This window comes from Erigeron canadensis, chromosome 2 (assembly GCF_010389155.1).
Source record: "Erigeron canadensis isolate Cc75 chromosome 2, C_canadensis_v1, whole genome shotgun sequence".
NCBI lineage: Eukaryota > Viridiplantae > Streptophyta > Magnoliopsida > Asterales > Asteraceae > Erigeron > Erigeron canadensis.
In genome coordinates, this window is record NC_057762.1 from 25,474,017 (window position 1) to 25,496,653 (window position 22,637).

Consider the following 22,637-nt stretch of genomic DNA (forward strand, 5'->3'; position numbering starts at 1 on the left):
ATTTAAACTGTTTTGTTCTGAAAAGGGTATTTTGCATCAAATTTCTAATGTTTATACACCTCAACAGAATGGTATTGTGGAAAGAAAACACAGACACTTGCTCAATATTGCAAGATCTCTTATGTTTCAGGGGGAATTACCTCTTGTTATGTGGACTGAATGCATTCTGACTGCCACCTATTTGATTAACAGGATTCCTTCTATGCTAAATGGTCATTCTCCTTATTATAAGTTGTTTAAATCTGAACCTTCTCTCTCACATTTAAGATCTTTTGGGTGTCTTTGTTTTGCTACTATTCTAAATAATGGTGATAAGTTTAGTAGTAGAGCAGAAAAATGTGTCTTTATTGGATATTCAAATGAAAAAAAGGGTTATAAACTCTATAGTTTAGACAATAAAAATGTTTTTTATTCAAGAGATGTTAAGTTTTATGAAACTGTGTATCCTTTTAAAATGAAAAATAAGTCAACTTCTGTTGATAATAATGAAAATGTTAATCATTTAAACTTTTTTGACACATTTTTTTCTGACCCAAAACCCTATGATGAAGTGAGAGAAACCCCTAATTGTGATGGTAATACTAATAAGTTCAAGACTACTGCTAATGTTGGAGATAGAACATCAAATGTTCATTCACCCATTATGCATGGCGGTCTTGAATCTATTAGTACTGCAACACAAAGTGATGATATAGATAATTCTGAGGGTAGTCAAGATGTTCTTGAACATTTTGATGATCAATCTCTTGAAAATGTTAATATTGATTCTGTTAATGAAATTGTTAATCTTAGAAGATCAGAAAGATCTTCTGTTTTTCCTCACAAGTATACAGATTTTGTAATAAATGGAAAGGTTAAGTATGGTGTAGAAAAGGTTGTGAACTATTCTTGTCTGAACAGTGAAAATTATTGTTTTATTACAAATTTGAATAAGAGTTCTAAACCTAGGTCATTTAGTGAAGCTTGCAAGGATTTAAATTGGGTGCAAGCAATGAATAATGAAATTGAGGCTTTGCATAGAAATAATACTTAGATTTTAGTTGACCTTCCTAAAGGAAGAAAACCCATAGGTTGCAAATGGATTTTTAAGATAAAATATAAATCTGATAGGTCAATAGAAAGATATAAAGCTAGGCTTGTAGCTAAGGGGTATAGTCAAAGAGAAGGTATTGATTTTGATGAAACCTTCTCTCCTGTTGCTAAAATGGTCACTGTTAGATGTGTGTTGTCCTTGGCTGTTAATAATTCTTGGCCTTTGTTTCAATTAGATGTTAATAATGCCTTTCGATATGGTGATCTTTATGAAGATGTTTATATGATGTTACCTGAAGGCTATAGTGATAATAGTGGTAACAAAGTATGCAAACTTGTTAAATCATTGTATGGGCTTAAACAAGCTCCAAGACAATGGAATGAAAAGTTAACCAAAGCTTTATTTGAATATGGGTTTGTTCAAAGTAAGAGTGATTATTCTGTTTTTACTTATAGTAAAGATACTGTGTTTGTTGTGTTATTGGTTTATGTTGTGTTATTGGTTTATGTTGATGATATTGTGTTAACTGGAAATGATGACATTGAGATTGAAAAGGTAAAACAGTTTATACAAACTAAATTTATGATCAAAGATTTGGGAAAATTGAAATACTTCCTTGGTATTGAAGTTCTTTATAACAGTTCTGGTATTTGTTTGTCTCAAAGAAAATATTGTATGGAGTTGATGAATGAATTTGGCCTGTTAGGGTGTAAACCTATGAAAACACCTATGGAAGGTAACTATTCTATTTCCAAGAGTACTCCTAATGATAAAATTTTGGAAAATATTTCTGTTATCAAAGACTTATAGGTAAATTGATTTACCTTACTCTCACCAGACCTGATATAAGTTATTATGTGCATGCATTAAGTCAGTTTATGCATGCACCCACTGCTGAACACTTGAAATTGGCTTTTAGAGTTTTGAGGTATTTGAAAACCTCTCCAGGAAATGGTATTCAGATAAATAAAAATGATAATCTTGATTTACATGGTTATGTTGACTCTGATTGGGGAAGATGTTTAAATACTAGGAGATCTGTAACTGGATTTAACATATATTTTGGTGGTAATTTGATTTCTTGAAAAAGTAAAAAGCAACCTACAGTTTCTAGGTCCTCTGCAGAAGCAGAATATAGGGCTCTAGCTTCTATTACTTGTGAATTACTTTGGATTATAAATCTGCTTTCTGATCTTAAAGTGAGTAATGTTATTCCTGCACAAATTTTCTGTGACAATAAATCTGCTATACAAATTGCTGGGAATCCAGTCTTTCATGAAAGAACTAAACACTTGGAAATTGATCTTCATTTGGTTAGGGAAAAAATATGTGCAGGATTAGTGAAAGTTATTAAGCTCAAATCCAAAGAAAATGTTGCTGACATTATGACTAAAAGTCTTTCTTCTGATCAGCATAATAACCTATGTGTCAAATTGGGTTTAGTTGATTTATTTCAAGTTAAGGTTGAGGGGGAATGTTCAAAATCATAAGTATATTTTGATCAACCTTAACTTGATAAATGATATATATACTTACACACTTCCTAGTGTTTGTGTTTTGTGTGCAGGATTTTATATTTGGACTTAAAAAGAGAAGAAAAGCTTTTATAGGGGTAAAAGTTAAAAGACTAAAGAATGGAAGGTTAGAAGTGAAGAATTTGAAGACTTGAAGGGTGCTGGATGTAAAGTTTATTTGCTGGAGTATAAATACCCTATTTAGGGTTCCATTTACAAACATCACACACATATATTTTTTAGCCACTTTTTCTCTCAAATATATTCGTATATTTCTTGTATATTTGATCATCTAGATCAAATTATTCTGTGTTGTTTATTATTAAGATCTCAATCATATTGATTAAGATCATAGTTTCAGGATTGTAATCAAAACTATAAACAATAATAATAATAATTGTTGGTCTTAATCGGGCCGACTGATTTGTTATATTGGTGATTCAATTTTCGTTCAAACACCTTGGCATTGCCCGTCAATATTTGCATTGGATTTTAATCTGACTCAATCTCAAGTCTCAAAGTCAACAACATGTGCTACATTGGCTTTAGACTCGACTCTCAAAGTCAAAACATGCGTTACATTGGCTTTAGATATGAGTATATGACTCTCAAAGTCAAAACATGTTTTACATTGGTTTGGAACTTTTACATGCATCAACAACAGGCTGTTGGAGTACTCGGACTTTGTTTGAAACTACTGATGTAACATTGTAAGTTTGAGGGGATGTTACTTTATAGGAAACTGTTGTATATCACAAGGAGCGCAAAATGATATCAGTTTTTTATAAAAAAAGGAAAAAATATACGCACAATCCCAACGGAAATCCTGAGTTGGATGTGAACCCACAGCCTCTTGGTTGGGCCGTTGGGGTGGGTAAATCAGCATTGAACTTGCATAACCACTATTTGACCCTGTTATGTTGTATTTACTTGCCCTCCAAACTATATTTAATTAAAAACCGGACAGTGAACATTAGGCCTGCTTTGCCAAATGGCATATGCGTATAATTGTTACAATACAGCATACTCATGTTGCAAAATCAATCTGGATTCACCAATATTGGTCAACAAGCATACATTAGAAATTGGACCAAGGTTTGCACCTTAAAGTAATTTTAGTTTTTCACACTTTGGGTACCAACAACCAAGATTGTCGTTCTTACAGCCCTTTTACCGACTTTAATATCTGTGATTCGGATGTTTCCTCCTCCATTCCCACGGCTTTTCAGGATTTGGTGAAGCCCACAACCCGATTCCCTTGGCTCTGGCATATTTCTCCCACTGACATTAAACCAAGACCGTTTTTATAAAACAAACACAAGAAAGCTAGTGATTTATAAGAGGTAATCTGTTCTATTACCTGTGCTAACTTTGGCCGCTTGTCATAATCCGTGTAGTGCCACGCAAGTCCTCTCTTCAACATTAATTTCTGTGTAGTCGAGTTTCACAAATTAGTCGCATGAAACTTGTAGGTAAACGAAGCTATGACAATAAAATACCTGTACAAAGATGTTATTACAGTAGACATCCCCGACAAAACGCCCATATTGATCTTCATCAAAGACCAAAATCTTCAAACAATTCCCATCAAGTATCTTCACCAGCTCATCCTTCGCCTCTTTTCCATATGGCTGTTTGTTTTCAGGCGCATCTATTCCCCTGTTTCCATTAACTCATAAATAGAGAAATTTCATAAACCAAAACTGATTATGCATTTTCAGGTACATCTATTATTCTGTTTCCATGTGTCCATTATTTTGGGCAGCTTGCAAAAGATGGAGTTGATGTGCGAAACTTTTATGATGTTTTTGGTATATTTGAACCATGTAATCAAAAGTATAAAATTTTAAACCCCGGTCATTTCAGAAACAAAATCTACATTAAATACCTTAGTCTAATCCGATACTTTCGTGCTAGGATGTGCTCATTATTGATATGTAGCACCCTGTGTCGACAAAGATATAACTCAGAAGTCAGAAGACATTTTGATGGATATTAAAAACATTTGGTTGCATTACCACATAGGCATTACCCATAGCCTTCATCCGTAATTTGCTTATATAATGCATCTGCTCTAGCGAAGTCCCTCTCAGCACGTGCTTCGTTGCGTTCAACAGCCGCCATTATTATCTCTTCGGGAACAAGTGATGATTCCCGGGCATCTGAGGTACTAACATAGACTGTTAGACCATCCCCATCTGCTACTGCCCTTGGATCCACCTATTTTGTTCAAATTAATTTACAAAACTATTATAACACCCGAGTTTGTAGGATGTGAGCAAGGACTTTGTTCTTACTGGAAGTGTATTTAACACAAAGTTTGGCCTATCAGGTAGCGGTGTAGCTTCAGTGTCAGTAGGTTCGACTTGCGAATATAAAAGAGGAAGCCCGTAAAACGACAATAATCCCTTTAAGAAAGAGACATAAAACCGTAAGTTAGAATCTTACATAAGTTAGTTGTATCTAACAATTTAAATGATTGTTACAAGTGTTGATTTTGACCCATTTGATTATGAACACGTCAAAGTGGGTAAAATGGGCTGCAACACTTAAACCTATATAAAGCACAAACCTTAAACACATACCCTCAAACCAAACGAACAACTACCTGTGATCCACTAACCAAACAACCCAGTAATCTATAACCATGCCCTATAAACTGTATAAACAGAATTAAACTTTGACTAAGCAGTTTTTGGAAAACCTTGGCACAAATAGTTTTGCAACCATATGCTATGACATTACCTAAGTACAAAGAATAAAAATCGACAAACGAAATTTTGTAACAGCCCAAGTCGTTTCCACATGTACTAAAAATAACCAATCTTAACAAGCTACGACGAGTCCATTTTGACAACTCCAGTGCATTGTGTATATGGGTTTAAAAAAAAGAAAAAGAAAAAGAACCTCAACATCAGGTAATTGGTGTCCCTTCAGGGTGAAAATTATAAGCCTGGAAGCCTCTTCTGGTGTCCTTGGCTGCGGGTTTGATTCCCTCCATGCCTTTGATAGCTTCCTATACCTTCATTTATCATGTCTTAAAAAATGTCAACCAAAGAAACAAAGCTATGGATGTCTAATCCACTAATTCATCCATATATCACCCAAAATGTATAAAATTTAACAACTCATTTAGTTGACTTTGACATAAAAGTCAACAAGTTGAAGAAAAGTACAAATAAAACACATATAAATCAATCAATATCAAATTACTACAGCTAAGTGTTTTTGGGTATACTACAACTAGATGTCGTGTCGCTTGATCTATATCCGATTCATTGTCATCCTACTCGTAACTAGAGTTTAAGTTTAACTTGTAATACATGCACATTCTATACTTGATTGCGAAGAAACTTTACCATTTGGCTTGAGCTTTCTTGGAAGAAATCACATGCTTACTAAGACCTTCAGGAACCTATTAAATCATCAAATTAAGAAAGAAAAACTTCAAGACCCATAAAAAAAAATAAAATAATAAGTGATCATGAGTAAATTAGAAGACAGAAGACCTGAGAGTTGGTTTCAAAGTAATAGAGGTGTTGAACAAGAACAGATAGACCAACTGTGGATATTGAAACACCGTGATGACCAAGTTGTTCATCACCACTAGTGTGATCCGTAGAACCACACAGACCACACAGAAACCTTTTTAGTGAATTTCCCATTCTTATTCTTGTTCTTTTTCAATGTTTACTTCATTATTGTTGCTTAATTCGCCTTCTTTCTTGTACTACTATACTCTACTTTGGATTTTTATGTTGGTTTTTATATCATTCTATACTTACTTTAATAGTGAGATTACTTTATGTATACTAATTATATGTATATGTACAACGAAAATGATTAATCAACCTAACTCATATTCATATGCTTAAAAATCAATCTCAAATTTTAAGAATTTGACATATGTATTCCACTAATTTTCTTTTCTAATCTTGCCTCTGATTTTTCCACATGTCATCATCTTACTATTAGGTATATCTTTAGACACACCAATTAGGTTGATTTATCATTATCCTATGTACAATTATATATATGGGGTATGTTGTTTGAAAACTAGATTTTAGACTTGTGTCTAATACTGAATACGAGACTTACGATATCATCCGATGCAATTTGATGATGCGAGGTATAAATTATCAATTTGGCTAAAAAACTTAACATTCATTTTTGTAAATAGATAATAATAATTAATTATCTGGGTATTTATGTATCAAATTCTTAAGATTTTGTGTCAATTATTTTATTTATTCCACTAAAAAGAAATTCATCGAGTGCCATCAGTGGAAAATAATCTTGTCGCATTGTGTGGACTGTGGAGTGTGGACATTATACTAGTCGCTTACTATTTTGATCACAGTAATTAACAAACAATTGGGTTGATGTTATTATGTTAATATATGAAATGAATTGAAGAAGAAAAATGACACATTTTCCACTCAAAAATACTCGAGAGTTGTTGAATTATTTAATTCTTTCTATGCAATTTTTTCATAAGAAGATTCCTAGAAACAGATATTTGTCTAAACGTCCTTTTCTCTCATTTCTTTAATTATTGTGCGAAGAAATGATGGAAGAACATGGTTTTCTTTATCCCGCTCCAAGTTTTTTTTTTTTTTTTAAAGTAAACCAGCTAATAACACGCATATTGACATGAATAGAATTTAATTTTTTAAAAAATATAATACAATGAACATGTTTAATTTTTTATTATGTTGGACACTATTATATTGTATGTTTTGAGTAAGCGATTTTAAAACTACAATTTGTTTAAAAATCATAACATATACATCACATTAGTTATGTTATAAGAAATCTAATGATAATTTAAAACTCATATTTTAACTCCAAAATAGTATTATAATAATCAATTTTGATCTACAAAGTTGTTTCTTATTTCAATAGAAACCTTTCATGATTATCTAATAAAAATATTTAAAGTCTTATAATATCTTAAATTAAGTTTCCATTTATCGTTTTTTGCCCAATTTTAATTTTTTTTAGATGATGTCATAAAAGTATCAAGATGATATATTAAGAGTCTTCTTTAAAGTAAAATGAAATCATCACAATTTTGTTTTATTAATATAAAAGATGTAATTTCGGGAACTTTTGATTGTACTATAATACTATTTTATTTACATTTTTATGTATATTATTTTTCGTCTCTAAAGTAGTTAATCTTTACACTTTCTCACGTTAATTTTCTCAATTGAGGTTCTAATACTAACGAAGTCCGATTTCTCTAGTTAAATCGTTCCATGTGACCAACACGTGAGGGTAAGTGTTCTTAACTACTTGACCAGGGACAAAAGGAGCAAATTTGACAATGTGAGGAAGGAAAATTGAAAGTTATAAGTTATGTCACGAAATATGAAAACCCACTGTAAATCATCATCAAGTTCCACATCTCTAAAAAGACTAAAATCAATGTCAAAAATACGTACATATACATTTTTATGAAAGGTACGCACATATACATACATTATATAAATCAAGAAATCTGTACAAAAAAATGGGTGAACTGGTGATGTTCCTCTGCAAGATCACATCAAAGCAAACACCCCTTTTCACTTAAGTAGCTAGTTAAAAGCTCCACTCGTTTACACTCTAAGCTCAATTACATTTTTGGACATTAATGTTGCAATTACAAAGAGTAAGAATTAATTACCCACTTTATAAATCATTTTTAACAGTCAAGTAACTACTTTCCATAACAAGTTAGTTTATTTGATGCATATTTGGCTCAAGAGTACACTCCTAAAAGTTTAATTAACTAGAAAAATGTTGGGCTACTCTTTGACCATGAATAAGGTCTTTCCGATCATATTGCTGCATTTTTAAAGAATGGACCACTATATGGATGTGTTTGTTATCCAGTTGGCGGTCTCCTCAACAAAAGAAACTTGCTATTGTATGTATACTAGTTAATCACAAAAACGGACAGTGAACGTTAGACCTACTTTGCCAACTGGCATAACCATAGCATAATTGTTACAATACAACATACCCATATTAGCAAATCTATCTAGATCTGTTTGATGGTCAGATAGCATACATGGGCTAATTAAGAACATAAATTCACACCTTAAAGTAATTCTAACAATTTGAGTACCTACCGAGATTAAGGTTCTTACAGCCCTATTTCAGAGTTTAATATCTTTGTTCAGGATGGTTCCTCCTCCATTTCCATGGCATTTCAGGATTCGATGAAGCCCACAACCCGATTCTCTTATCTCTGGCACATTTCTCCCACTGAGATCAAACAAGTTCACCCATTTTTATAAAACAAACTTCAAAAAGCTAATTGACAAGATATGATTAATCACCTTTGCTAATTTCGGCCGGTTGTCATAGGCAGTGTAGTGCCACGCAAGTCCTTTCTTCAGCATTAATTTCTGTTTTAATCCACTTTCACAAATTAGTTTTCGCTACATTTGTAGGTACATAACACTATAATAACTGATATAACACAAATTACCTGCACAAAGATGCCATTACAGTAGATATCCCCAACAAAACGACCATACTGATCTTCATTATAGACCAAAATTTTCAAGCACTGCCCAGAGATTATCTTCACCAGCTCATCCTTAGCCTCTTTTCCGTAAGGCATTGCGTTTTCAGGCGCATCTATTCCCCTGTTTCCATTGACTTGTGATTAAAGAAACTTAAAGAAACACCTAGTGCATCTTAGGGGGTGTTTGGGATTGTAATATGTAATACCTAATTTCAAATATGATACAAAAACTGATTTTTTCCATCTAAAAGAGCCTCTTATAAAAGTATATATCCAAACACTCAAGTAATTATACTTGATTCTGAATTGAAACAATCAATGTCTAATACCCTATGGGTTGAATCATTTTAGTTGAGGGACAGTGTAACTGGTTAGTGGTTTTACCAATAAGGCCAAATTGTATGGTCACTGTACCAATAAGGCAAATTGTTTGCTGATAGTCATAGGTATTGGGATTTTACAGCGTTGAAAAATGTTTAGAATAGTTTCATTGATAGCATACTTAAGATGGATAACCAACCCATTATTATTGATGAAAAACAAAAGAAATATAAGGAGCAAAATCTATTTAAAGTACCTTAGTCTAATTCGATACTTTCGTGCTAGCATTTGCCTACGATTGATATATAGCACCCTGTGTCGACAAAGAGGGTGATTCAGAAGACATTTTGGTGGAAATTAAAACATTAAGTAGTAACAGTAATATATTGTGACAGGCATGAGTAGCTCATTACCCATATCCTGCATCTTTAATTTGCTTATGCAATGCATATGCTCTGTCATAGTTCCTCGCAGCACGCGCTTCATTGCATTTGACAGCCGCCATTACAACCTTTTTGGGGGCATCTGAGATGCTAACACTAACATAGACTATTACACCATCCCCATCTTGTACTGCCCTTGAATCTACCTGATGAATTTGCAATGTAGGGTACAATATATTAAATAGCACTCCACCTACATTTTCGTTCCAAAATAGGTAAATATATTATGTAAAATACATTATAGACGTGGTCCGAGCTACATACACCCGGTAAGGTTCACCGAAACCGGCTAAACAATTTTTTGGGCAAATTGCTAGGAAAAAAATCTAACTATCCAAAAAAAGCTTTAGCGGGTATATAACTTTAAAAACGTCTATGGTAGGGTACCAAAAAGCTTAATGTAATGGCCATACAATCATAAAAGCTCTAATGCAGGTAGTAGGGTACCATCATACAACTCTAGAAAACTCTAATGTGAGTACCATTCAAACTCTAATGTGGGTATCAAAAACCCATATTTAGGGCTTTTTGATAGATAATAACCCAACTTAGATAAGTTGGATACCCATTACAGCTTTTTACCTTTTTTATAAAACATCAAACTATTCTACCAGGCTACCGCTACTCCTAAATTACACGAATGTCTGAGATGGACCTAAAACTGCCAAAATCCACCCACCCCTACCCCGAACAAATCAACCCCCCATAAATGTGGAAAGTGGACTCAAACCCAAGTGAATTCTTCCATGGTCACCGTACCAATGAGCTACCACCCCCAATGGCCCCATTAAAACTTTTTTGGCGTAGCTAGATACCTTTTCAAATTAATAACCCATTTCCCCCCTAATATCCGGTATTATTTAAATGTAAAATTCATATAAAGTTGTATTTGAACCCACTAATAATTTTATCCACAAATCTTGAACATTTTGCCTATGAACCCACTCGTCGCATCCACCAGGTACTTCCAATTTTTTTTTTTCTAATATAAGTAATATGCTAATTGGTTACCATGTGATACAAACTTTAAAAATAGTCGGTATTTATTTAGCATGGTCTATGCTAATGAAGTTTCAAATATGTATCATTACAGTAATTAATTAACTTTTAAAATTTACAATTAGTAAAAAGGCTAGTGAAAGTTACCGGAAATGTGTTTAACACAAGCTTGACACCCGCAGGGGTGTCACTGTCGGAAGAAAAACCACATTGAAGATACCTTTTTAGTAAACTAATGGCTATTATTACTACTATTATTATTGTAATTATTCCCATTTTTCTTCCTTTTAGATTATATTATTATTATTACTCTTTTTTTTTTCCTTTTTTTTTTGCCTTTCTTCTTCAGCCACTCTGGATTCTGTAATTAATGGCTTATGCGAGGAAAGGACGGGGGTTGTTAAGTTAATTTCAATAATTGCAGATCAACTTTTAGTAGTGGCAAGAAGATTCATATCTGGATACCTTTTTTTTATGTTTTTTTTAGTTATACTTGTTAAATTAAGTAAATAAGTAAATAACTATGACTCTTTTTTTTTTTTACCTGCAGGTATGGGGGAATATTTTCCAACAACTTTTATGTTTTTTTATTGTCGTGTCCTCCAGTGTTATGTTTGGTACAAATGTTAAATGTAGAACTAAAGATGATAAAGATCGGTTCAGAAAATCGTTTAAATTTTATGTAACACAAATGATATCATATGTTTTGACCCTTGGTGTGTATGAATAAAATTTATTTTTTTTTATTTTTAAAAAATTGTCCATTATCTATACTACTAAATAAAAATTATACCCCTATGTTAAAAAGTTTACAATTTTAGTATATACGAAATTACCATTTACCCTTAATTAATTAACTTACACAATCATTCTATAATTTTTTAAAAGATATATTCACTATCCCTAAAAATCAAATATTTATCTATCAATTACTTACACCACTTAACGCTGACGTCATCACCATCCGTCGACGCCACCACATCGCAATTAATGTCATCGCCGTCGTATTGCGCGGGTACCATGCTCGTTTAACTTTAGATAAGCAACTCTTTACCAATTCATTTTTAATTTAATAAAAATTATGAGGATTCAAAATATTTATTTATTTATTTATATATAAATTTTAAAAGAGCAAGAACCAATATTTTATGGTTTTTTCTAACACTTATTTACTATGCACATATTTAAAACAATTATATAAGTATTATAAATGTATATATTTATTATGTGACTATCCATGTAATTAACTTATAATCACATTTATTATTGTAAGGTTATGAGTACCCTATAAATAATGGGTATGTATTAGTATTCCATATATCAATGAAAAGAACACTCTCATATTCTATCTATTGTTCTTTACTTCTTTTTATTGTTGTTCTGTGTTATGTTAATTATATTTTGCTATTAGGTCGTTGTTTCACAACACGTTATCAGCACGACACTCGCGAATCAAAATCCAAATAAAGGTCGTTAGCGTGAAGAATTCGCCAATTTTGGGATGTTACCATTGAGGTCTGTTTCCGAGAATGAGAAACAACTATGTCACCAATTATATGATTTATGCCTTTTGCTTTGCAACTACGCGCAGGTAAATACCCGTATCAACCAAATATCTTTGATTTAGATTTTAGATATATCATTACATATTGTCGTGTCATGTATTGGTAAAATTTTCTGACTTTAATTGGAAAATCAATTTAAAGACATATGACATAGAGTGGCAAGATAACTCCTTCATATAATGATTTCCACTCTATTTGGAATGTAATATGGAAAGTTACGTAGTTGTTTTGGTATCTTATCGGCATGTCATCGGTCATATAAGTAATAGTTTATTATATAATTTGATTATACATAATCCATTTATTTTAATTGTTGAATTCACAAACCAGCAATAAAATGAGAATCATGTGTGTCATTGCCTACTATCTACTTATTTCAAATATGAATTATTGAACACTTTATTTGATTTTGTATATGATGATAGTTTATACTTTAATTTATTCATTGCTTAGAAAAAAGATAGTTGATGTGGTAGTTTTATATACGACTAAGTACCATTATGGCTAATTTGGTGAAGGAAATGAATGTAAATAACTATTTTAGTTGTCTAAATTTGTTTATTTTAGGCTCATTTCTTAAAAAGACAAAAGGGCTGTCGAAATTAATCGCTTGATTGACAAATAAAATGATTTCGAAAACTTAATTATTATGATGTTTGAATAGATTTACGAAGTCTTAGAATTAAGATTTAAAGTGGTAAATTAAGTTGTATTTCTGTTACCAAAATGCCATTGATTCATTTAATTCAAACATTAAACAAAAACAGAAAAAGAAAAGGAAATTAATCGACATTTCGAGACAAATGGATGTGACAATTTGAAATAAGAATTAACAAGCATATAGGAGTTAATGAGGTGTATATTTATTTTTGATTGCCATGCATCATGATTCCTTAATTTTTTGCATTGAAACTATTGAAAGTAAAAGGTCTGAAAGTTTTTGAACTTGGACTTGTTTTTATGATAGTTTGTAACATGTGATTATCCATCAAGCTAGGATATAATATTAAATCAAAATCTTGATTACTATTTGACATGCTATGACTCTAAGTTGGCTGAATTCTTTCTGCTATGAAAACCTAATTTTTCGAAGGGGTGTATTGGTTTTGTCCTTGGACAATCTAATTGTTTCGATAGATTTGCATAACTAATTTTGCCCTTTTTTCTAAAACATTTTTATATATTAACTAAAATCTATTACTATAAGATTTTCTTGGCTAAATCTTTGTCACACAATTAATCAAGTTCGTTACTATAAAGGGCTTGCAAGTTTATTTTATTTGGAATCCAACCTCATGTGATTATATGTGATGATTTGAATGTTAATAAATTTTAAATTCTAGAATCTTGCTATGAGTTTTTTTTTTTTTTGGTAATAAAAGGCAAATAGCGGTATTAAGAAAGAAAAGAAATAAAATCAAATGCGACATGATCGCATTTCGTTTGACCTTCTTTTTCGTTTTTAAGTTACATTTTTCTTAATCATCATTAAAGTTTTCATCATAGCTTTACTTATGGCCTTGATTACTACGTGTGAGAATCTCGGTAAAATTGTATGACATAACCAACATTTTCTAGTTAACTATCGAATGATTATGGTAATTAATAATACGCAAGGTCGTATATAGTTGCGCCTATAGTTTTTCCGAATACGTACAATGAGATTAGTTAAGTTTCCTTTGGTTATTCTATAAAGCATCTTCGAAAAGATTGTAATGGATAAATAGTTATGTGTTTAAAAGGGATGTCGGTTTTCCCTTATTTGATATATGGCATACTTGCTTCAATTATATTTATGCATGATTCCATGCTAATGGACTTGACGTGAAGAAGTATTGTATGCAAATTTTAGAGTACAAGTTATACATTGAAAATGGGATATTTGTATTATGGCTAGTTGACTTTTAAGCTAAACTAAACGGTACTGGATATGTTTTAATAATATAATCCTCGTAAATTGATACATCGAATGATATGCTATATAAAAGGGTGAGGTTTTAGGAATATTGGTTATAAATTTGCTAAAATTTACATAGAGAAAATATGTGTGCATTTGATATAATTACTACCTATGGATTATACTCACTAATCAAATTAAGAAAAGATATAATTTAATTACGAGTATTTATATGTATAGATTTACCAAGATGAATTATACGGTATTGTTTGGAATGTTTTCTCCATGTTACTTATATGTCGTATGTTGGACTATGTGCTACTTAAACTAGATACACACTTTATGGCTAAAGGCAACACAATGTTATACTTAATGAGTATATTTAATGATCTAAAAGTTCTAGAGTAGTTAATATAAATTTGTCATGAGAAACAAACTTACAAAGCTATTAAGTGCACTTAAAGCACACGTGGTTATAAACTAATGATTATCATGAGTAATTGGCATGACCGGTTGGACCATCCCGGGTCAATGTTGATATGAAATATATTGAAAAGTGAAGAGATACTTCAATTCAAAGTGATTATTTAAATTGAGGTCATTTGCTCCATAAGAAAGTATATGCCAAAAATGATAAGGATTATTTAATGGAACATATGCAAAGGAGATGTAAGTAGGCCTATACCTCGTCCATATTGACCATTTAGTGTTTTAAAATCGATGCATCGTCTAAATGGGTCATCAAAATCGCAGCATGAAGCTTGCGTGATTATTTGCTCAACTTATAAGATTGAGAGCATGTTCCATATTGTATATTGACAATAATGATTATTGAAAGCAAATGAATGACTATAGATTGGGGCCATGTTATTATTTAACATGCGATAATTTGACATTGTATCATGCCAAGAAGTTATTGTGTTTCCTCCCCAATGAAATTGGTTTATGGTCAAAAACCACATATGTCTCATAAGAGTTTTGAATGTGCAATATATGATTAAGTTGCTCCACCACAATGCACAAATATGAGACTTCAAAGAATGTTGGAAATAATGTTGGGAAAATAGACGTGCCTTGGAAGTGTATAGGCTCATACTTTGATTCAGTTCGAAACTGTCTGATTTAACTAGACATTAGTATGGTTGTTTTGGGTATGAGTTAAAACATAAAAGAGGTGAACGTAGTCAATAAAGCTATCATTGGGCTTTTGTTTATGGTTTATGTTTCTCATTGATATGATATAGTTTCCCAACATTAGGGGGAGATGTTCCCAATTAGGGAAGATGGAAAGCAGCTGAAATGAGTAAGAATAAATTATTAAAGATCCTCACATTAAAAAATATCAACTTAAAGTTTGTGGTGTAATTCATTCACTACATTTAGTAATTGCCAGCATATTAATTGACCAAAATGATAGTGATTAAATCACATTTATCAGTTGCTAATGCTCCGATTAGTAATGAGTCTACGCACTTTTGAAAGTGGTAAAAAAGTCGATTCCAAATAAAAGCCTCAAAAGAAAGGGAGCATATAAAGAAGATGGTCAAAATTGAGGTATAAAGACCCCACAAGATATTGATAATGAACTAGATATGAAGGTTTTTGAAAAACCCCGGGTACTTGAAAATAATGAGATCTCAATGAATTTGGCATGTCTAAAGACTTGTGGAATCGGGAAAAAAAAATAAAATAATAAAAGCAACGTCGAGATGACTTGTATATGATATAGCGCTAAATATTATGAATAATAGTGAGGATCTTCAATGCATGCATGCACATAAATTGATACGATATGGATGACTGCCAAAACCTGAAAAGAACTAGTAGTTTGGGACATGAAGTGTATGTACTTGAAAGTGTAAATATGATATGATCTATACGGGTCTGTATTCAAATATTGAATAAGAAAATTGAAATATGGCTCATAGATTATTGAACAGATCTTGTATTGATTGTGGACAAGAAATGTCATATGGTGGAAATAACTATTGATCTATTGAAAGTCTGGCAAGTTAAGATAGTTGAATTGCGTCTAAAAGATATGAATATAGATCATTTTGAGATTCTAAGAGGGATATAAAATACAAGAAACATGTCTCATGATTTGAAAATTTTAAAACATATAGAGAAAGTTATCGAGATTATTATTTGATCAAATATGGTATATGTGTTACAATTGTCATACTATATATTTAATAAAAATGTTTCATAGAATTTATGTTTGAGACTTATAAAGAAATACGTATTTGAATTTAATGTAAGTTTCATGTATTTTGGTGATTTGAATATAAATAGAACTCTGAGAGAGCTTCCAAATAGGATTATAAAATGAGTTTGAAATAAAAGACAAAGTTTGTCTTGGCTTACAAATTGAATATCTTAAAGATTGTGCATCATTAAAGTTAAGGGAGAATGATGTTAAATATACTTTATGTTGTTAACCGACACTCATGGCTATGAGGTCACATAATGTTGAAAGGATCCCCTCGACTTCCAATGACAATGATCACAATGTTGGTTTAAAAGTTTCATTAAGGCATTGATAATACTTGTTGGTCATGTATGAGATAATGCAACATTCATATTGAAGTTGTTGGTAAAGTTTAACTTATAAAATATAAGTACGTGGCCGAGGGGGAGAAGATACGTGTTGCACTCTTTTTCCCTTATCCATGGTTTTGTCCCAATGGGTTTTCATGGTAAGGTTTTTAATGAGGTAGCATTTTCGGACATATCAAAATAATTATGTACTCTTTTCCCTTCATTAGATTTTTGTCCTACTGGGTTTTTATCTATTAAGGTTATTATGGGGCATAATTTTTTAAATGGACATTCAACAGGAAATATTTTGGTTTATATATGGAATGAGTGTCCATGAGTCCATCCTTCAATATTTGATAATAGATTGTATTGTTGGATACTAGAAGAGATTTTTTGATCTCAAAATGGTCAACATTTTAGCTAATTATGACGTTCATGTAGAAATATTAGCTAAATGGATCTCAAATGGATACTACAAGTTGTGTCACCGCAAAATCATGACGTTCAATAAAACAAACAATTAAAGCTTCTTCTAAACATGCAGAAATATTAGCTATTTATGAAGGTACAAAGCTCCAACAAATCCATATAAAGATAAAGCAACATATATTGCTCATCTTAAAGAGGGATACATCAAAGCGCAAATTTGGTAGACTTGTTGACCAAATAACTTCGGACCTCTACATTCAATAAGTTGATTAATGTGATAGGGTTGCGTCGACTCAAGAAGTTTCACTGATTATCATCAGGGGGAGAAAATACGCGTGCACTCTTTTTTCCTGAGCAAGGTTTTGTCCTACTGGGTTTTCCTTGCAAGGTTTAACGAGGCAACACTCTAAGGCGTATAAAGTGGATAGTCAAGGGAGAGTGTTATAAATGTATATATTTATTATGTGACTATCCATGTACTTAACTTATAATCACATTTATTATTGTAAGGTTATGAGTATCCTATAAATAATGGGTATGTATTAGTATTCCATATATCAATGAAAAGAACACTCTCATATTCTCTCTATTGTTCTTTACTTCTTTTTATTGTTGTTCTATGTTATGTTAATTATATTTTGCTATTAGGTCGTTGTTTCACAACAATAAGCTAAAATTTTTATAAGTACAAATAAATACATTTATTAGACGTTAATGATGTAAAAATTTATCATTTCTTGTTGAACATATTCATACTGGTGTATATATTGGCGTGATTGTTTAAACCAGATGAAAATTTCATGTAACATAAGGGGGAAAGGAGTGAAGCATTAGATTGGGGCAGGTTGGGGTTATACCGTCGGCTATACCACCACCAACATCAAAATTATATCCTGGCAGCCAGCAAGTTGATGAAAACGTCCATCATCGTCTCCGGTATGATCTTACAGAGCATGTAGCAGGTCTAGATGTGTCATACCTCGATGACCCGGCTTTTAACCACCACCAATTGAAGATTTAATTTAGTATGTTGTGTTTTTTAGTTTAAAAAATAATGTTGAAGTATATTTTTCTTTTTTTAGTTTTTAAATGTAGTATGTTGTGTTTTTATTTATAATATGTTTAATAATAAAATGTTATTTTTTTATGGATTTAAAAAAGAAAAGGAGGGTTGAGAATTTATGAAATGCCAATAAAAAAAAGTTAGGAGGGTTGATTGAAAGGGTTGAAAGGTAAAGTAAGTTGTAAGAATACTATTGGTTGAATTTGGGAAGGTTGATAAAATGGGTTTGCACGACTCGTAAGTCCCCTAAAGTCTAAAACTATTACAAGTGTATTAAAATTAATTCACGTCATAAATATATGATATTTTAATAGATGGATGGCCAAGAAATGCAACGGCAAAAGAGGAGATAGCGTTGTGGCGGCCAAGTATTATAGAAAATTGATGTAAAAGTAATTATTGTAAAAGGGGTTATTTAGTTATTTTATTAGTTGAGATATTATATGTATGAGAAATGATATATTTTCCTAACAAAATAGCCTAATAATTCTTTTAAAAATATTAAAACATCACAAGTATAAAACACTTATTTTCTTTCTTAATCTCATCCTATGAGTCTACCAAGTGTCATAATAACATATTTAAAAGGATTTTTAAGAATTTTTTTAGAAAGATTTATCATTTTTCTATAAACATATTAAGTAAAGAAAATGTTTAGAATAGTGAATACAATTGAAAATTTTTACTTCAAAAAAGGATAAAATTATATCACTTTCATCCGCTCATTTATATACGAGGTTAACACAATAGTTGAATCATTGAGATTAAACCTCAGTGGTTTCGGAGTCCTCCTATGAGGGTCTTGGGTATGGGGAGACCCAGGTTCGAATCTTGAGAGGGCAAAATTTACTCCACCCAGGTCCGAATCTTGAGAGGGCAAAATTTACTCCCTTTGTGTTTCTATGAAAATTCAAATGGTATCCTATCCGAAAAACGTAGGTGTCGATAAGTGTTATCTGAAAATTCAAATGACATCCTGTCCGAAAACCCTAGTCCGAAAAACGTAGGGGTTGTTTGGTTGATAGGAATTCGAAGGAATTCAATGAAATTCGAATTTAAATTCTATTATTTACCTTGTTTGGTTGGAGTAAGTAAGGAATTTGATTCGAAAACATTCTTCTAAATTCCTTGAAATACAGATTTTGGAAATCCTTCACATATGTGATGGAATGTTTTGAATTCCTTAGGATTTCACAATATAGACCAAAACACCCTTCTTTCATCCTTACCGGTCACTACTAGTCCTGCACTTTCGTCATCAATCTTTACCATCACACTTCCATCACCACTCGCACCCTCCAGGCAACCTCACACCATCTTTACCATTGCACTACATTCACCTTAACCTCATGGAACAAAAACGTATCAGATCTAAACTCCATGGGGTTTTGTGTGTTAAATATAATATGCTTGTTTGGATTAGAATATGAGCTCTGTATAAATCAATCAAAGAAAGAGAATTAATAGAGAGAAAAAAAATTGATGGAAGAAAAAGAGTTGCAGATTTGCCGGTGAAGTGAAAGACTTCTAGAGGAAAGTTGATTTTGACTTTATGGTATACACGTAAGTATGGATCGATATATCTAAGCTATGTTATTATAATAATAATAATTATTATTTATCTATTTTATTATTTTATTATTATTTATATACAAGATCCGTTAATATGATCATATGTTATATTATAATGAAAAAAAATTGTAATATTTAATAAAGGGTAATTTTGACATTTGTTATTTTTAATTTTCAATTCATTTAACTGAATTGCAAACACATTGAGTTCAGTCAACCAAACACATAATATATTTTAGAACTTTCAGATTCCAATTCCTTCAAATTCCAATTCCTTAAATAGATTCCAATTCCTTTAAAAGCATTCTGCGAACCAAACGCCCCCGTAGGTGCCGAAAACGTAGGTGCCCATAAGTGACACGAACCGACTTTGGCCATTCAAACGTTAAAAAAAAACACAACGGTTGAAAAGAAAGAAACCCCATCATAACACTTTCTCCTCGACATCTCTCACAAAGAAACTCCCATTCTCCTCAATAGATCTCTCAATCTCAGCATTTATATTCCGCATTTTGCACTCCTCTTTTCTAATAGAGCCATGCTAGATTGACAAACAAATTACAAACTAATTGTTACAAACATAGGTGGCATGTGTAGTGGTCCAATCAAACAAGAGATAGAAAGAAAAGAGAGAACACATAGAAGTGGTTTAATTGGTGGAATTTAAGTTTGTAAAAGGTTTGTTAACTTAGAAATTACAGGTTTTTTAAAATTAACTCGTAGAAGACGGTATTTGTTGTAACTTTACTTGTTTATTTCTTACATTTGTGGTTAAAAGTGTTTCCATAAATACGTTATATAATAAGGATTGATATGGTAGTTCCAACATTAACAGGATCGCATGGATACATATCTTGTTGCATCTTATAAACATCATCGGCAGTTCCACATCTTATTTCTCTTTGTTTTTGCATAAGATGACTCCAAGGGATCATGTTATAAACTTTACTGATGCAACTACGGAATTAGATGACACAACTTTTCACACGGCAGAGTTCTATATACAAGCATTCCTAACTAATCAAGTAATAAGTTTATGTTTTATTGTTTTATGAACCGTGTTCGAAAACTACTATGCTCGAACTTCACTTAAGCGAGCTCAGACTCGAGTAGCTTGAAAAAACCCAACTTGTTTACACCCAATGTTCAAATGTTCAATTACTAAGGAAATCCGAAATTGGGCTAATCCTTAGAGTTCAATTACTTGAGAAAAAGTTGGGCAACTCCTTTACCATGGACAAGGTCTTTCCAATCATATTGGTACGTTTTTAAAGGATGGCCGTCTCCTCAACAAAAGAAACCTGCTACTGTATGTATTCTAGTTAATCACAAAACGAACATTGAGCATTAGACCTACTTTGCCAACTGACATATCACATACCGATAGCATAATTGTTACGATACAACATACCTATATTAGCAAATCTATCTGGACTGGATTCACCGATGGTCAGATAACAGACATGGGTTACATAGGAGATAATATATTCACACCTTAAATAATTCTAAGTTTGAATACCACGATTGTCATTCTTGGTAAGTAGGTACTCTCGACATTTCAGAGTTTAATATCTTTGTTGCGGATGGTTCTTCCTCCATTCCCATGGCATTTCAGGATTCGAATCAGCCCACAGCTTAATTCTCTTATCTCTGGCATGTTTTTCCCACTGACATCAAACAAATTCACCCATTTTCATAAAACAAACTTCAAAAAGCTAATTGACAAGTGATAATCAATCACCTTTGCTAACTTTGGCCGGTTGTCATAGGCAGTGTAGTGCCATGCAAGTCCTTTCTTCAACATCAATTTCTGTTTACTCGAGGTTCCCATATTAGTGCACATTACATTGTAGGTACATAACACTATAATAACTGATATCACACAACTTACCTGTACAAAGATGTCGTTACAGTAGATATCCCCAACATAATGACCATACTGATCTTGATTATAGACCAAAATTTTCAAGCACTGCCCAGAAAGTATCTTCACCAGCTCATCCTTAGCTCTTCCCCGTAAGGCATTTTGATTTCAGGCGCATCTATTCCCCTGTATCCATTAACTCGTGAATAGAGAAACTGATAAAAACTAAGAAACAAGAAGGCAATAGTATTAACTAAATAGAAATGAAAGATCCAAATCGAGAAGGGCATATCTCCATACAAAGAACCAGAATATGTTAAAAGATATGAACTTATGAAATGTAGACTAAGTATGCTATTTTTTTTTCTAACGGCAAATCATTCTTCTCCTACTCCTAAATTACACGAATGTCTGGAATAGAACCCAAGACTCCCAAAAACTCTTCCAATGATCCACTCTCACAAATGTGGAGAGTGGGGCTGACCCGGCCCAGATTGAGAACATTCTTAAGGGATGTTTGGGAGTGCAATATGTAATAAGCAAATAACTAATTTCAAATATGATACATCTAAATAAGCCTATTATAAAAGTATATATCCAAGCACTCAAGTAATTATCATTGATTTAAAAGTGAATCAATCATTGCCTAATGTCCTATGGGTGCTGAGGGACAGTGTAATTGGTTACACTTTTGGTCCGGTTGTTTCCTCCAATTAGGCCAAATCGCATAGTCACTCAATCAATCATTGCCTATTACTTGAAGAGAAATTTTTATAGGAAAGCGTTTGCTGACAGTCACCTGTATTGGAATTTTACAGCGTTGAAAAACGTTTAGAAAAGTTTCATAGATAACATACTTAATACAGATAACCGACC

The 22,637-nt window shown here is 32.1% G+C and overlaps 2 protein-coding genes across 3 annotated transcripts; both read right to left on the reverse strand.

Moving 5' to 3' along the window:
* Positions 1–3,494: 3,494 nt before the first annotated feature.
* On the reverse strand, positions 3,495–6,320 carry LOC122587371 (staphylococcal-like nuclease CAN2). Its single transcript, XM_043759520.1, has 9 exons — positions 6,057–6,320; positions 5,907–5,962; positions 5,455–5,569; positions 4,845–4,955; positions 4,580–4,767; positions 4,436–4,492; positions 4,047–4,206; positions 3,908–3,976; positions 3,495–3,828 (listed from the first exon to the last, which is right to left on the reverse strand). The coding sequence occupies exons 1-9, from the start codon at positions 6,210–6,212 to the stop codon at positions 3,727–3,729; spliced, it is 1,014 nt and encodes a 337-aa protein (XP_043615455.1). The 5' UTR covers positions 6,213–6,320; the 3' UTR covers positions 3,495–3,726.
* A 2,169-nt stretch (positions 6,321–8,489) lies between these two features.
* LOC122589590 (staphylococcal-like nuclease CAN2) lies at positions 8,490–11,297 on the reverse strand. 2 transcript variants are annotated; one of them, XM_043761897.1, is made up of 6 exons: positions 10,978–11,297; positions 9,802–9,977; positions 9,645–9,701; positions 9,029–9,188; positions 8,877–8,945; positions 8,490–8,802 (listed from the first exon to the last, which is right to left on the reverse strand). In XM_043761897.1, the coding sequence occupies exons 1-6, from the start codon at positions 11,104–11,106 to the stop codon at positions 8,701–8,703; spliced, it is 693 nt and encodes a 230-aa protein (XP_043617832.1). In that variant the 5' UTR covers positions 11,107–11,297; the 3' UTR covers positions 8,490–8,700. The 2 variants fall into 2 exon arrangements, with proteins under 2 accessions (XP_043617832.1, XP_043617833.1); XM_043761898.1 differs by having other exon boundaries at positions 9,802–10,024; positions 10,978–11,056.
* Positions 11,298–22,637: the final 11,340 nt, after the last annotated feature.

Coding starts and splice junctions, on each gene's coding strand:
- LOC122589590 (XM_043761897.1), bottom strand. CDS start 11,106: ATGGGAATAATTACAATAATAATAGTAGTAATAATAGCCATTAGTTTA. Junction 9,978..10,977: donor TTGTGTTAAACACATTTCCG/GTAACTTTCACT, acceptor CAAATTCATCAG/GTAGATTCAAGGGCAGTACA. Junction 9,702..9,801: donor ATTAAAGATGCAGGATATGG/GTAATGAGCTAC, acceptor TTGTCGACACAG/GGTGCTATATATCAATCGTA.
- LOC122587371 (XM_043759520.1), bottom strand. CDS start 6,212: ATGGGAAATTCACTAAAAAGGTTTCTGTGTGGTCTGTGTGGTTCTACG. Junction 4,493..4,579: donor ATTACGGATGAAGGCTATGG/GTAATGCCTATG, acceptor TTGTCGACACAG/GGTGCTACATATCAATAATG. Junction 3,977..4,046: donor GTAATAACATCTTTGTACAG/GTATTTTATTGT, acceptor TCGACTACACAG/AAATTAATGTTGAAGAGAGG.